The 17,578-nt window shown below is 34.9% G+C and overlaps 1 protein-coding gene across 6 annotated transcripts in view; it reads right to left on the reverse strand.

The window, feature by feature from the left end:
- Nucleotides 1-16,199, reverse strand: part of PRPF39 (pre-mRNA processing factor 39) — a 30,389-nt gene extending 14,190 nt beyond the window's left edge. Inside the window, exons 1-4 of one of the 6 annotated variants that reach the window (XM_039856472.1) lie at nt 16,045-16,199; nt 4,549-4,895; nt 3,993-4,118; nt 3,228-3,346 (exon numbers count right to left, since the gene is read on the reverse strand). In XM_039856472.1, the coding sequence (XP_039712406.1) occupies nt 3,228-3,346; nt 3,993-4,118; nt 4,549-4,866 (563 nt within the window). In that variant the 5' untranslated portion in view covers nt 4,867-4,895; nt 16,045-16,199. Of the gene's footprint in view, nt 1-3,227; nt 3,347-3,474; nt 4,119-4,548; nt 4,896-16,044 lie in introns of those variants that run through there. The other 5 variants (XM_039856477.1, XM_039856474.1, XM_039856475.1 and 2 more) reach the window with 5 other exon arrangements.
- Between the last annotated feature and the right edge of the window lie 1,379 nt (nt 16,200-17,578).

A 17,578-nucleotide genomic window follows, 5' to 3' on the forward strand; every position in this document is an offset into this window, starting at 1 on the left:
TATAATGCAAAACTTATACCCTGGAAACATATAAAAATAACACAGTAGATACTTAAATATTTGCTAAACTTGAAATGTTTGTTGAGGATTCATTTAGAACAGAAGACAGAGACATATGTTATATCAATTTAAGTAAAAATTTTCTAGCAAAATAACTCTCTAATAAGAGATCCAGCTGCCTTATAAAGTAATGAGAAGTACACATATATTTTAAAACTCTCATAAGTCTTTCTAGATTCTAAAATCCCACGACTATAGTTTACTACAAAAATGTTAATTTAAAATACCTAATTCATTTTAAGAGATTTCTGTAAGCAATTTTAACCATTAGATTTGAAGTCCTAATGGGATAAAACTTTTAGATACATATTTTCAAAATAAATATTTTAGAATTAAGAAGGATTCTACCAGTATAAAAATATACTATCTAAATTAATCTACAATTTAAACACAATCCCAATCAAAGCTCTAACAAATTTTGGGTGGAACAGGAAAAACGAATTCTAACATTCACCTACCATACAAAAATGTAAATTTTTTGTATAAAGACAATGCAAGCAGTGTTTTCCTGAAAGATATCAAAAGAAACTAGGAAGTTATAGTAATTAAAAGTATGGCACTGGCCTGGGAACAGAAAAATGGATTAACAAAACAGTTCCCAAGATAACAAAACATATGAATGTCTGAATTTAGTACATGCTGAAGAAGATATTTTAAATAAATGCAGAAAAGCTGGACTATTCGATAAATGCAAAAAATGAAAGTTTAAAATCTATCTCACAAAAGACACAAACCAAATACCAGATGAATGAGTAATTTTTGAAAAGCTATTAAAATAATTAGAAGAAAATACAAGATATATATATTCTTGACAAGATAGGCACAAAACTCAGAAACCAGTAAGAGATTGAATACTGAACCACATTAAGGGGAAAAAAACCCTCTATATGATAAAAAGACACTGTAAACAAAGTTAAAAGATGGCTAAAACTGTGGGAAATATGTTTAAGATGGATAAAGGATTAAGAATGTGTGTATGTGTGTACATGTGTAAGTGTATGAAGTTTTCAAGAGAGTAAAATACATGTCATTGCCCCTGCAGAATCCCAAAATGATTCAGGAAATTAACACACCAGACACTAAGAAAGATGGGAGAGTTGGGAGAGGAAGGATGATAAGGTAATAAACTAAAAACAGTGTTTGAAAGAAGGTCTGCTTAATGAATGGTTGAGACCTTAATCCTCATTTCCTGCCCAGCTATGGGATTTCAGAAGCTAGGTATACATTCCCCAGGCAGATCAGATGATCCTTTAATGAAGATGCTGCTTAGCATAGGAATAAGATATGAGTATACCAACACTGAGAGTTCCCAACAAAATCTGAGTAGCCGCCTATTCACTTTACTGTAAAGCCCTCCAGGCCAACTAAAAATGCTCCCCCCCATACAAAACACAGAGAGTTTCCACTCAGTTTATTAATATCTAATCTTTAACATAAGCAGAAATCCAGAAATCAGACATGTCAGAGATGAAAACAAGTAAATAAAAAAACTTCAGAAGAAACCGTGCTGGAGCAGCAGAAGATATGTAGCATATAACAAGAATAGGAGGAAATAAAAAAAGGAACAAAGAACAAGAAAGATTCTTGGGTAATAAAAACGACAGAGAAAACCAAGGGAAGGAAATTATCAAAATAAGAATATACACAATAACATTTCAAAGAAAAGAAGGATGCAAGCATCCAAGATTGAAAAAGTCCACTAAATAATAAGCACAATGAATTAGAAAGTCTATTCCAAAGCACATCATTATAAAATCACATTAAATTAAAGGTAAGGAGAACATTTTCCACGAGGAAAAACAAGTCATATAAAGAGAATCCAGAAGAAGAATGGTACATTTTTCAATAGCAATACTAGAAGTTATAAGAGAATGAAGAAATAAATGCCTTCAAAGCCGTAAGAAAAAATTACCTTCAACTCGAAATTCCATATCCCACTATACCATCAGTTGGGTGTTTCAGACTTTTTTTTAATTCCAAGCATCCTTTATCGGGAGTAATAGGATGTACTACTCTAAAAGGTAGGCCGAAAGAGCAGGATCCAATACAGTCTTAATAAAAACAGCTGGAAACCCAAGAATGAGGTAAAGACATCCTAGAATCATTGTAAGGAGAATCCCAAAACAACTGCTGTATAGCAGAAACAGAATAGAGCAACCAGTCCAGATTACAGAAGAGAAGGTTCCAAGAGGGTTGTCTCCAAGATGGAAGGGAAAAATTGGAATTGACAGATTTCAGAGTGTAATTCTCTTTTACAATTTTCAGATTAAATAGAATTTTTTTAGCTCCAAAAAATAACTTACATAGCTTCTGTACACTTTGTCAAGTAGTATTAGTAATAGCTAGTGAAATTAGAGGGGGTGAAGATTTTTAAATGTTCAAAGAAAATCTGGCAAATGAAAAAAAGGGAGGAGGGAAGGGAAATAGTAACTAACTCCAAGAAAAACAAAAGTCCATGAAACCTATCCATTTTGGAAAGTTCGGGAATGAAAAGACGATTCTTCCATTCTCACCTATCATAAAAGAATTACAACGTCTACAGCTAATGAAGAGAGAGAGAAAGCAGTAGAGAGTTACTATTACGAATGTGTTAGGAGAAAAACAGAAGACACAGCCAAAATACTTGAATAGGGATAAAGGAATCACTTTGTGTACATGCAGTTTATCACTGATTGTTTAAACCACATGCACATACTTTGATAAAAATAAAAACCAAAAACACTTAAAATTTCCTATAATCAATAAGAAAGATAATTCAAAAGTAAAATGAGCAAATGATATGAACAGGCAATGTAAAAATGGCTTATATAAAAATATGAAAAGATGGCAAACTAGGATGAATAATGTAGAACTATGTAAAACTTAAATAATGTAAAATCACTGGAGGTTAAAAAAATGTGGCATGGCTATGAGAAAATGACTACTCTCATACACTGTGGGAGTTGACAATAATACCACTTTTGAAGAAACATTTGATAAAACTTAGCTGTGTATTCCATTTGACAGAGTTCCATTTCTAGTATGCTCTTCATAAACACTGACTCAAACAGAGACAGTCACTGCAACAGTGATTATTTCCTATAAGGAGTGGGTAGAATAAAATATAGTACCTTGATACTATAAAATACTTTTGCAATGGTTAAAAAAATATGATAGGGTTCACATACCCTCTTATTGTACTGTTTGTTTCAGAATCACCAGGGTCCAATGTTTCTTTTAAGAAGTTTATATAATGTATCCAAAGGTCAACACTAAGAGGTATTGCCTGAAGCCCCCGCCGATAAACCTAAGAAGAAAACAACAAACTGTACTTCAAATATTTAATTATTTCTTAACAGAGAGGCAACACTGTGTTATCCGGTGAACCTTAGAAATACTAATTACTGGAATTTTGTTTAAATAATCTACCATTACCATTTGGGTGGAGGTTGGATAGAACATGGCAATGTTCTGATCCCCACGTGCAGAGTCTTGATCTTCAAAGCGCAGCAGTCCCTGCATTCTGACCGGGTTGTGTGGGCAGGCTTTGGGTTACAGACCATAGGGCACAGACCCATTAGAGCATCAATGACAGCGTCTGACCAAAAATGCAATAAGACGTAGCAAATGTGACTAGCAAACCAACTATATTGTTTGGAAAATGAGAAATAAATGTAAGTGAGAGAAAAGCCCTGCCCTACTTGTTAAGCTGCAGTGTAATACAGAGGCTTGCACTGCAAAGCTTGACAAACTGTAGAGGTTTAACGCACCTGCCAACAAAGAGAGAAAATATTAGCTACAAATGCCACAAGAGTGACAAATGCAAATAAAATACCCTATAAAATTGTTTGACCATAAATCGTAGGTACTGCCAGCCAAAAAAAGGTCTTTATTTTGTTATTATTTGGCTTACAGTACCTAATGGAGATAACTTTATTCAGTGATGTACGCACCTCATCTGATTGTTTAATGTTGTCATGCCGCTTTTCAAGGTCTGCATACTTTTTCCAGTAACCATAGCAATACGGATAGTGTATGAAAAATTTGTCAAATGCTTTCCTGGCAGCCATCAAGTGATTCTGATGAAAATAAAATGAGGTGTTTAAACATCTTAGAAGTTTTTGTCACAAAAATATTTACTATTCCTTTCAAAAGTGTTATCTCAAATAAAATAAATGGCAGGTTTAAAAACCACACTCACAGCACCCCTTGTCCCTGCAAATACAAACTTATCTAGAAGGAACTAATTCTGTCAAATAGCAAGGTAACTTTATTCAGTAATTTTATACATATGCACCCACACACCCCGCAATAGACTTTGACTCCATTAATACAGACATTCACATGTACAGATGCCATAAAAGTCATTTTTTGAAGATAAAAAAGTATATATCCAATCTTATTCAATTCAATCTGAAAGTATAAAAAAGGCAACTTTAATTACAAAACAATAAGTCTGATATGACCTGATTAATTTGTCCTTTTAGTCTCATTTAAATAGTTACTAACCTCCTGTTCTACATACTGAAGCAAATATACCCAGCCTGTAAAATCCTGAGGATTATTTTCTACAGTTTTCCAAAATTTTTCATATTCTGGAGGGAAATTTGCTTCTGTTTCTATCACTGGAAGGTCCACAGCATTTGCTATTTCATTTTCTTCTGTAGTTGCATTCACATTAGGAGATCCATCAGGTGACTGTTCCATTTCCGTAACATTCATAATTTCAGTACTAAAATCAGCGGACTGTTCCACTACTACCTCCGAACTGTTGCCTGTGCTGCCATTACTAGAATTTCTGTACTCATCCATGTGATAATTTTGCATAGCTCTTTATTTTGTCTTCAGTAGATGATCTGTAGAAACAAAAATAAAGAGAAATGTCTTTCAAATGTTTATTTGGCATCATCAAAAGCACTTTTTAAAAAAAAGCCCTCATTAGCTATTAAATATATTGATTCTTGATCTCTCCTCTAACTCATAATTAGATTTATTAGTTTCTATATTACGAAAAATTCTGTAACATATAAATTTTCTAAAAATTGCCATTTTATTTTTAGTGTTTGAGCAAAATGTAAATAACTGAAGATTTACTTCCTTTATCCATAAAACAAGTGAAGACTATGCCTGCTCCCTAAAGAAGCAATCATATTTGAATTTAATGCTACTTAGCTGGTTAAAATTCTAAAATTCAATATCTGAATGCTATCTTGCTACCAATCCTGGAAAACAGCATTATCTTTATTGTTAAGGCCATAAAATAACAAGGGATTATTCTTTTATCTTATAAAGGTAGTGCCACAATATATTTTCATAGTTGACTTCATCTCTTTTACTAACAGTTTAAATGGAAAGTGAATCATTAAATTAGAAGGCATGTCTTTTTTCCCAAGTGAGTGATTATTCTCAAAATGAAGATCATAAAACTGATTTACTCTTAAAATATACTCAGAATACACAATATAGTATAATGTAGTTTAAAAATGATCTTAAAAAATAAAATTTAAATTTAAAAATATGATTAAGATTTTAAAGATAGTAATGCTAAGAAAGAAATGCAAGTGACCAATAAATATATGAAAGGATCACATCTTTACTAATAAAGACATAAATTAAAACAATAAGATATCAAATTGGCAATAATTACAGATATCTTTCTAGAGGGCAATCAACCAAAATGTACTAAATGGCAACTGTATGTATTTTATGTTATGAAAATAATCAAAAACATTTGTATAAAAACATTCACTATAACACTACTGTTATACAAACAGAGAGATGAGTTTTAACAAGAGGACTGCTTTAGTAAATGTCATATTTATATAATGGAATAATAATAAAGGAAATATGTATCTGTGTAGATAAAGAAATATGTCTACTATGTATATACTATACATATATATGCAACACATGCATCTATAGAGATTTATACCAAATAAAATAAAAATACACAAAAAATGTTGGTGTTAACAGCTGTTCTCCCTGCATAATGGGCTGATGCTTTCTTCTTTTGGCTTATCTGCAATTATTTAACTGACAGAAGAAAAAAAAGTTTTTGTTTTTAAGAAAAGCCAGCTACAGTATGCCAATGGTTGGCTGGCTTACTATTATTATTTTTGCAATTTTACGCCTACTTTAAAAACCTGAGTTTCACTATAATCTATACAGAAATTTTCAAGCCTAGCTCCACACAATAGTCACCTAGTAAGCTATTTTTTTTATAAATACAAATTCCTTGACCCCAACACCAATGATTCTGAGGTCTAGGCTCGGCTCAGAAAGTTCTATTTCTATCAAGTTCTCTAAATAATTCAGAAGAACAGAAACTTATTCACAGATAAACTCTGAACAACAGAACTATTGAATCAAAGAATACATGTATATTTATTTGGGAAGATGCTGACAATTTATCTCTAGAAAAGTTGCAAAGTCCTTTGGAAAGACACTTCTAGATGCCTATCCAATATCCTCTCTCACCATCTTCCTAACAAAACTTTGGGTTTTTTTTCAGAGACACATGATACCTAACCCTATATAAAGGATTATGAGACTGAAAAGGAGATCTGCTGGAGAGCTCTGGGAAAGATTTTGCTTTTCTGATTAAAAAATAAAATTAAATTAAAAAGAGACAGTCAAAAATAGTATAGGTTCTATTACTTTTTCTTACCTTGAATATGAACATATCTGAAACAATGTGTATACATGAAGCAGTTAATAAGGGATTGGTCAGAATTAATGAATGCCATCTCTGACATCATCAAGATGTTAATAACACATTGCCAGACTCATACTGTGTGGGAAATTAAATCCCTAGTTGTTTAAACTATTAATAGACAGGTTTTCTATTACTTGCAGAAAATGCATTCCTAACTGATTAACAATGCATAAGAATATCCATTCTTCATCTCCCATTTCAGCACTAGGTACCATGAAAACTTAAATTTTGTTCATTTGATTTAAAAATAAGAGCAATACCTCATTTTGATTTGCATTTGTTTAACTATGAGGAGGTTGAATTTCTATTTCCTTTATTTTTTCTTAAATGCTTTTTCACATCCTTTGTCCATATTTTCTATTGCATCACTAATTTTTAGTCTTACTGGTTTGGACAAGTTTTTTGTAAACTAAGGAAATCTGATCTTCATGACATACACTGTAAAACATTTTTGTTCGTTTTACTTCTTAATAGTTTTAAGTTCTTTTGTGTGTATAGAGGGCATCTTTTAAATTGTGTACATATGAAATCGATTTTTTTATATGTTCATTATTTCAAATGTAATATGAAGGAAAATTTTTCCCAACAAAGGATAAATTTAAAATGTTAAATTGAGACCATTTGAGACTGAATGCTACTGGAAGAATTAGTTATAACCAGGTAAATCTAGGGAAAATAAAGGAGGAGGAGAATAAGGGAAGTGCAGAGAGTTAAGGTGGGGACAAAAGTTTTCAATGCCTGGTATATATCCAGCTCTCCACTAGTTCTTTGTCCAGAATAAGATAAGGTCCTCACTCTAAGGGTTCTTAACTAGTTGGAGAGAGATTAAAAACAAGAGGAGGAAACAAGGAAAGAAAGGCGGGGGTGGGGGGGGTGGGCGGGAAAGATTTGAATTAATTTCAAATGAAGTAAAAAAGATTAATCAACTGAAAATTACTGCCAGCTAGAAAAGCTTCATGAAATATAGAACATGGTTTTAACTTTGAAAAACTACAGGTTTTGAAATAGAATTATTACAGAATAGGGAACAGCCTATTAGCTTGACAGAACAAATCTTGACAGTAGACTAAAAGGCAGAAATTAGGACTGGTTCTAAGACAAGAAAATGACCATAATGAAGAGGGTTTGTATTGGAGAAATGGGAGGGTAAGCAGCAGAATATGCAGGGCAGGGCCTGAGAGATTTGAGAATAGAAGAAAATTTACAGAGAGATTTGAGAGATTTAAAATATGACAGAAGAAGAAATTCTACAGAGGAATTTAAGAAGAAAAAATACACCAATCAAATCTAGTTCGTACATAATAAAGGAGAATCCAAAGTATTACGACTACCAGAAAAAAGTTCCCTTCTACTTGAGTAACTGTCATAAATTTCCCCAGGTTTAAACCATTTGAGGCTCTAGAAAAAGCCAGAGAAGCTTCTCAATTTATTTTGCTCTCTAACCCCATCCTTTAAAGACACATTTGAAGGTTAATTTTCCGAATGCAAATTAGTCATTGCTTTGTGTGTTGGTTGACACATTCTGAGTCATTTACTACCTGCCCTGTTCTAACTGCATATTTCAATGGTACAAAAGGGTTTCTTCTGGAATCAGAGAATGTACCACACTCCCACAATAAGAGATTATCAGTTACTCCACACCCTGCAATTAAGGTGTTATAAAAAGAATTAAGAACATTGGCCTTGCCCTTAGGGAAATCTTTTTTCTGATTACTTCAAAATCACTGGGTCAAAAGAATATACTAAAGTTACTTTTACTAAGTTATTCCAACAGACTCTTCATAATATAGCAATCACTGGTACCAATTTATCAAATTTAACTATCAAAAAGAAGACAACAGTGTGGTATTGAAATAAAGACAAAGAGACCAATAGAATAGAACAGAGAGCCCAGATACAAACTTTCAGATACATGGTTAAATGATCTTAGACAAGGGTACCAAAATCTCTCAATGAAAGGGCAGTCTCTAACAAATAGTAAGCGGTGATGAGAAACTGGACATTCACATGCAAAAGAATAAAGGTAGGTCCTTATCTTACACTGTATAGAAAAATTAACTCAAAACGAATTAAAAACCTAAATGTAAATATAAAATTATAAAACTCTTAGAAAACATAGGGGAAAACCTTTATGATATTGGACTTGGCAATGATTTCTTGGCTATAACACCAAAAGCACAGACAACAAAAGCAAAAATAGACAAATAGGGCTATATCAAACTTAAACTTTTGCACATCAAAGGACACAATCAACAGGGTGAAAAGGTAACCTACAAAATGAGAAAAAATATTTGCGAAAGTCACCTGATTAGGAGTTAATATCCAAAATACATAAAGAATTCCTACAACTCAACAACAAAAACTTGATTAAAAAAGAGGCAAAGGACTTGAATAGACATTTCTCCAAAGATGACATATAAATGGCCAAGAAGTATATGAAAAAATGCTCAACATCATTAATCATCAGAGAAATGCAAACCAAAATCACAATGAGATATCTATCACTTCATACACATTAGGACCGCTACTAACAACAACAAAATAACAAGTTTTGGTGAGGGTGAGGAAAAAACTGAAACCCCTGTGCACTGTTGGTGGGATTGTAAAATGGTGCAACCACTGTAGAAAATAAGGATTGAGGTTCCTCAAAAAATTAAGAGAACTACCATGTGATTCAAAAATCCTACATCTGGGTATGCATACAAATTAACTGAAAGCAGGGTCTCAAAGTGCTATTTGCAAACCCATTTCAGAGCAGCAATATCCACAATAGCCAAGTGCAAGAAGCAACTCAAATGTCCATTGACAAACAGATAAACAAAATGTGGTATATACATACAATGAAATATTATTCAGCCTTTAAAATGAAGGGAATCCTGTCATATGTTATATGGATGAAACCTGAAGACAGGCCATTCATAAAAAGATCAATACTGTATGATTCTACTTTTATAAGTTATTTAGAGTAGCCAAATTCAAAGAAATGGAAAATAGAATGGTGGTTACTAGGGACTGGAGAAAGGGAGAAAAGGGGAGTTACTGTTTAATGGCTGAGTTGTATTTAATGGATATAGTTTCAGATTTGTAAGATGAAAAGCTCTGGAGATACGTTTCACAACCATGTGAACATACCTAACACTACTGGACTGTACACTTAAAACAATTAAGGTAAATTTTATGTTAACATGGTTTTGCCACAATAAAACAAAAAGGAAAACAGCTAAATCATAAGTAAATCAGGAAATAATAAGGTACAAAAGACTAGGAATTAGAATTCCCAGACCTTTCATTATAAGATAAAGCACAGAAAGATAAATATGACAAAAGGTGGGGGTTAGGGATACTTCTCTCCCTTTATAGCACATGATCCTAGGTTGCTCTCGCTTTTCTCACTTCTAAATGGGACTAATGATACCTGCATTATCTGCTTCATAAGGCTATTAAGATCATCAGATGAGATAAAAGCATGTAAAAGTCTTAAAAACTTTAAATTCACATAAATGAAAGTAGCACAGCAAACAATGAATTTCTTGGAAAGCGTTATCCAAATTTAAGATGTCATACTTTAACTAAGGAAAACAATGAACTTCATGATGCATTTAAAATCTTTTTGTAGAAGTTCTACGAGGAAGAAAAAAAGCTGTTCACTTTGACTTCAAAAAACTGGAAGTCAACAGTTTATCTAGAGGTATATCTTATTACTTTTTTTTTTTCCATTTTAGACATTTTCTGTAGTCTATTAGAGAAGATTCAAATTTAGCTATTATACCAAACATATGTACAAAACTTCCCTCTCACGTGCTCCCAACACAGTTCTATCACTATGGGCTTAAAGCAATATTCAGGTTTACATCAGTGTGCCTTATGTAAACATTTCTCTCAAGCTATCTCATACATTTCCTAAGCAAGGAAATGTATATAATTACATTTCCTTGCTTCTACCTCTTTAAATCTTTCATCATTGTTTTCACATGCTTGGTTGTCCTTAGAAACTGACCCTATACCCTATATCCTTGAAGAGCTGTTAAAAAAGTCCTTCAAAAAACAATTGGCTCTCATACTTATCAACTTCATTTTCCCTTCTGGAGACATCCATTCTAAAACCATCAGTTTCTAAAACTTTCTGCACCAACTCAGACTGATTTCTCTTGTATAGGTTTGTCTGTTCATTTTGATCCAAGGAATTCCTTTCACTTATCTCCTGGGATGAATCTCACTTATAACAGCCAAAATATTTTTCTTTCCTGACTTACTCCCTCTTTTAAAGAATCATTTCTATAACCTTCTGAAAAAGGATATGTGGGGGTGAAAAAATTAAAATTTTCCAAATCTAAAATCCTCACAATTGAATGACAGATTGCCTGAGTATAAAATTATAGAATGAAAATATATTTTTTTCTTAGCGTTTTGAAGGAATCTATTCAGTTTCCTAGCATCTGGTGTTGCCGTTGAGAAAATTTGATGCCATTTTTATTCTTCATCCTCTATATGTGAACTGTTTTTTTCTCCATGAAAGCGTTTAGGATCTCTCTTCGTCTCAGGTGTTCTGAAATTCTACAATGATGTACCTTAAGATGAGTGCCATTCATCCTGCAAGGCAGTCACTCAGAAGGCCTATTTTAATCTAGATATTTATGTCTTTCAATCCTTATGTTCTATATTTATTATTTATTTGATAATTCTCTCTTTGGTTTTCCCTTTTATCTCTCTTTAACTCACAGTGCTCACGTGCTGGACCTCTCAGATTGATCCTCTACTTTTCTTATCTTTTCCACATTTTTTTCTTTATCCCTCTGACTCATTCTATTCTTGAGATATCCCCTCTTACTGGGTTTTAAATATATGAATCAAATTTTTAATTTCCATTTTTAATTCTCTGAATAATCCATTTTATAGTCTCCTATTCCTGTCTCTCTGGTGCAATATCTCCTGTTATTTTCCTATAATTTACTTTAAATTTTATTCTATTCTCAGCATTGTCTCTTCTGAATACTTTTTAACTATTTGGATCTCTCAAGTAGAGTGATCTTCAAATTCTGTTCAAGAAGTGTAAGGCATCACAAAACAAATTAGAAACTAGACAACTTGTGGGCCTCAGTGCAGAATGGCATTCTGTTGGAGGGAACCCACTAAATGTCAGTGTTTTATATCATTTCCTTTGGGTTAAATTTTCTCAAAGAGAATGCTTCAATTTAAAAATACATAAGGAAGGCAACAAACATTCTGGGAGAAAAGAAGACAAACAGGGCTAGTGATCTCACTATTCAATATAGAAACTTTCATTCGATTTCCTATTTTAATTAAGACGCTTCACCCCTGCCCAATCTCCCAACAGCTGTGCCAAAACTTTAATGGTTCCACTCTCTTCAAATAATAAACATCCAGTTTTTTGCTGACTATACTAGATGAAGAAGGAAAATTTCGGGTCTAAACTACACCAGACTTTCAACCAATCCTCCAATTTTTAGTTCCACTCAGCACTCTCATCTTCAGAGGCCTTTAGTACCTAATTCCTGAGCCTCTCTGGGGTTTTTTGGGAAGATCCATCATGTTCCTTATTAACTTCCCTCTCAGCAAACACAGCTAAACACAGAAAAACGAAAACCTAAGTTAATCAGTTAAAACTAGTCCATCCATTTTCTTCCAAAATGTTCTCATCTGCTGATATCTCCTCCTGTTCTTTGGGTTTATACTTTATTATTATTTATTTTACTGAAACTAGGCATATAAATTATTGTATGCTAAACTTTCATTTAACATTTTCATTTCCTTGTGTAAAAATATTCGTTCAATACATAGAGATTGATTTTTGTGTGTCAGACACTATTGTCCCAAGCACTGGAAATTTAGCTATGAACAAAATAAAGCCCCTATTCTCAAGGAGCTGACATTTTCGTGTCGAGATAGAAAGATTAAAAAAAAAAAAGTAAAGTTTACAATACGTACATGATATCAAGTGCTAAGAACAAAAGAGCAAATGAGGTAAGAAAGCCAGTCATGCATATTATCTGGAAAAAGAAAATTCCAGGCAGCAGAAAGAGCACACTGAGATAGTGCTTGTTTGGCATGTTCACAGAAACATAGATCAACATGAAAGGCAGTATGGTTGAATATGCTTATACAATCCTCAGTTTGGTTTGAGTTCTAAAATTTGGCTTTCCTAAGTATATCCCAGTAAACACCCTCACGTAAATTTTTTAAATGCTATTTCCCTTGGGTTATATTCTCGAAATTCAATATACCAGCATGTAGTATAAACCTTAAAATTAATCACAGCTTTGACCTACCAATATCACTTCTAGAATTTTTCTCTAAAAGAAATAATGATGACTTGGCAAATTATTAGAAGTATTAGATTAACAAAGATGCCGATAAGGGAAATATAAAAAATAAGTGACATTTCTATAATTAGAAATAATTATTTTTAAAGGCTATTTGAAAGAATTAATCATGAACAATGGTGTTCTCCACAATTTTTCTTAAGAAAATAACCATTATGTTGGTATACTGTGGAATCCTTGTGGCCACATCCAGGTCGGTCAGTCTTTATCCTACTAGATCTCTATTAATCAATCCTCCATTTCCTTTTTTAAATTCTTTATACCTTGAAGTAAATCTATTATGTACCAACCTCCCAATCCCCTCACCTCATTTCTAATTTTCCTTCCTTTTTGCTGTCAAAGTTTTGTTTTCTATCTCTATTATAGCACTACTTTAATCGCTGAAATACATAACCATTATCCTTTCCTTAGTCACAATGGATGAAGTATCTCTGCTCCTATAAAAAGTCAAACCCTGAATTCTTGACTTGGATCACTTCTTCCAACCATTTTCGCAAGATAGTTGCTTCTTAATCACTGCTCTCTACTTTTTATCAGTTTTCTTCTCAGGACCATAAGAATTAGTAGCACCCAAGATTTTGTCCTCAGCTCTCACATTTTCTCATTCAACACACTCCTAGAGCTGATAATGTCCTCCTCTTTGAAATACTTTCTTGACTTAGTTTCCAGATCACACTATCTCCTGGTGTTAATCCTACCTCACTATCAGTCCTACTCCTAAGTGACAGCTTCCTGACAGACTGGGTCTTTTAATGTTAGAGTGCCCCAAGATTTAGTCTTTAGTCATCTACTTTTCTCTATCTCCATTAACTCTCAATCTCAGTATAATTAAATACTAATTATATGCCAATTCCAAATTTCTATCTCCAGCCCAGACCTCTTTTCCAAATCCCAGGTTCATATATCCAATTGGTACATGACATCATCTGGACATATGCAGTCATTTCAAATTATAAAATGTCCCTAAGTGAACTCCTGATCTCTCCCCAAAAACCCATTCTACCCATGGCCCTCCCTATCCTTCCTTCCAGTTGCTCAGACCAAAAATCCTGGAGTCATCCTTGACTCTTCCTCCCTTTCTCTCACATGCAAATATATTCAGAATCCTACTTCTTACAATCCTGTTCAACCCATTCATCTCTTATCTAGAAAATGGCCACAGAGGTATTCAAAATCATACCAGTGGTTACTCTTTTCATAAACAGAGTAACATATAAAAATACGAAGACATCGCTACGGACTGAGAGTTAGTTGGAGTAATACAAGTCAACCAGCTTTGCAATTTATAAGTTACTCTGTGCCTCATCAGATAAGTCCATTTTTAAGACTCAAGTTTTTAAGAAAAGAGACTATCATAACCACTTGTTTTAGCAACTGTATTCAGAGGTTAAGTAGAATAGTCACAGATTGACCTTTTTTAAGTTTTCACACATTAAAAACTTATTAGGTTCCAGGAACTGGGATGGATGGATAGATATAGATAGGTAGATATTTGCATAAATGTCTGCATCACCTTCGGGTTTTTTGGGGGGGAAAAAAAATCATCATTTGGCTGGAACTACTACTTTCTCCTTTGGCTATTAAAATAAATCCTATGCTTTATGTGGAATTGTTAACATACCACAGAAGGTTGTTCTTTCACTTGAAAAACACACACCCCATATTTTGTTATTTGATTTACAAAATTCTTTTTCTTAGTCAACTATAGCTAAGCAAGCTAAGCAAGTAAAAAACAGTACCAAATACCAATGACACTAAAAATTTTCTGTTTTTCAATTCTCACTTTAAATATCTCTTCAGGCCTACTAACTAGAATAATTTGATCAACCCCTAATTATTTAAGAGTTCACAATCTAAGAACTAGTCTTCTTTAGCAGAATTCCTTTCATTCGCCTTTTCCATACCAAAGGCTGAATAGTGGAAGAGTGGAAACTTTTGCAACTCTACAATGAAGCTATAAGGGGGAGGGTGTGGGGAATACCTGACAGTAGTTGCCCGGTTTTTTTTTAAATCCACTTAAACGCTCACAGGGCCCCAAACACTTAAGTTCCAACAGAAGCTTCATACTTCCATCTATGAGGCTTGCATTCTTAACTTTCAACCTTGCCAGATATAGAAAAGTTTAAAATACTTCTTAACAGATTAGATCAATTGCCAAATAACTTTAAGACCTTAAAGAGAAGGCAACATGAATATCGAACTAAAAAGTAAGTTTAATAGCATAAAATAATGTGGTATTATGGTATCACCAATCATACATTAAAAGCAGTACTACTTTAAAGTACTATTTATTAACTTAAAGATGTAATTTTACTGTGAGAAAAACATCAGTATTGGTTTCTGTCTACAAAAGGTAAACATTATTCTTAAATCAATTTCATTAAAAGATTCTACTAGGATTTTTAATGTTTACTTTTTCTGCTTTTATCCTATCTTGTCAAAAGCTCTGGTAGATCTCTGGGTGCTCGACTCAGGGTCCCAAAAGAGTGGCTTATGCAGTCAGAACGCAGAACGCGTTTCACAAGAAGCCTAAAAGCTTTAACAGAATTTGTATTATATTCTCCCAGACTTCTGGAGGATACTACTGAACCCCTTCCACTTCCAGTCGTCCCAGCCACAATGGTTTCCAGGTCTCGGGGAAGCAAGTGCTTCAGACTTACTCTCAAATCTCTTCCTAAATCAAGGTGTGGAGGCCCACATTTCCCTGCCAGTCATAAAGCACCCATAGGAGAAACGTCTGGTCTAAGAAAAGAATCCTCGCACTGCTCCACCCAACAGGTGGGAAGGAGAAAAGAATGGACAGCTGGGCGCTGAGGCCAGGCAAGGCCGCAAACAGGGAGGGAGAGAGAGGCCGCGGCCCAAGAGAGGCCTGAAACAAGGCGAGCCCCTTCACGCTCAGCCTGTCACCCTCTTCAGCTAATTCCAAGGCGCCCACCCACCCCTGCTGACCTGACGATGGATGCGACGCAAAGACATGAGCCGCAGTCTGGGCCAACAGAGCCGACGATGGCACTTCCACAGTCTCAGTCCCCACAGCCGCCACAAGAAAGCCGCCAGCGCCACGGCCGCCTCGTCGAGAGTGCGGCGCGCATGCGCCGGTGTTCCAGGAGGCGAAGGAGTCACGTGGCTGCGCGGCGCGCAGGCATGGCCTCCCGCAGGGTCCAAGAGACAACCCTGTCCTGGCCCCGCCCTGGCCCCTGCCCGGCCCCACCCGCCAGCACCGAAGGCGGGGCCGCAGATCCTGCTCAGTTTCCCGGCTCTGTGTGGATTTCCCAAGCCTAAAGAGTGTTTAGGGCCTTTCATACCCCTGATCACAAATGCAGACAGCGTCCAGCCCCCGCCCAAAGAAAAATATTACTGAGAAAATCTAAAGTTTCCTAACAATTGTTGAGGCTTTACCCCCCACCTAAAAATGGACAGAAATTCATCCTTAAACCCCCAAATCTCAAAATGGTATATGGACACACTCCACTCAGGCTACCTGAAGAGTAAACAATAGTGGAGTTAGGGGCTTAAGGAACTGAATATTAGAGGTGTAGTGACCTCACCTTTAGAAACAATAGGTTAAGGATAAGACATGGAACATGCTAACTGCCATGTCTCACTTCTAGTTAGTTATCTGCTAAAAATTTATTAACTAGAGGGATTTACTGGCCGGATCACTGCCTATAGGTACAAAATATTTTAACAATGACGCATTCTGCTTCTGTAACCCTACTTGCTTACCCACCTCTTAGTTATCAGTTAATGAATGGAGGAGATATAGTCTTTTGTGTAAAAATTAAGGATGTGGGGGATGGAATCGAGGGCTTAAAACCTTTGTGCCCCTGCGTCTCCGGGCTGCTCCTTGGCAAGGACAGCTGCCGGCTAATAAACTGTCTCTTGGATTAGAGCACTCGAGTTGGGCCTAGTTATTTCGGTCACAACAGAGGGATATGTAAAATTATCCTCTGGAATTGTGTTGCCAGTCTTAGCAATCTTCTTCAGTTGTACTTTTATCACTTAAAAATAACTCCCCCCCCCCCCCCCCCCCCCCCCCCGTCTGGCCTTCCTCTCCTCTCTGTTTCTGTTACAAGGTTCTTGAGTTCACCCATCTAATCAGCCCCTCTTCTGTGTTCAAGGTTCAGTAGTATCAAAGCTGGGCTGTAACTTCCTCCTCTGGAATTTGAGTCCAGAAATATTTCTCTGCATAATAATGTTTCCTGTCCACGGCCCTGTTAATCATAAATCTCCTCAACGACCCTTGCTTCCAATGATCAAAAGTAATCTTTTTCCCTCTGCCTTCACTTTCATCAAACTGCATCTAGTTGCAGGTTTCCCTTTCCTGTTCTTCGAGTTAAACTTTTTGGATTCTGACACTTCAGCCATGCTTTTTACTGGTTTAACTAGCAACTTTTAGATGTTTACTATGAGTAGGAGCAGGCTATTAAGAGTGATAGATTGGAATTTACAACACTGCCATTTAATGGCCTTCTTCACTCCT

The sequence above is a fragment of the Pteropus medius genome, unplaced genomic scaffold, assembly GCF_902729225.1.
Source record: "Pteropus medius unplaced genomic scaffold, Ma_sr-lr_union100, whole genome shotgun sequence".
Classification (NCBI taxonomy): domain Eukaryota; kingdom Metazoa; phylum Chordata; class Mammalia; order Chiroptera; family Pteropodidae; genus Pteropus; species Pteropus medius.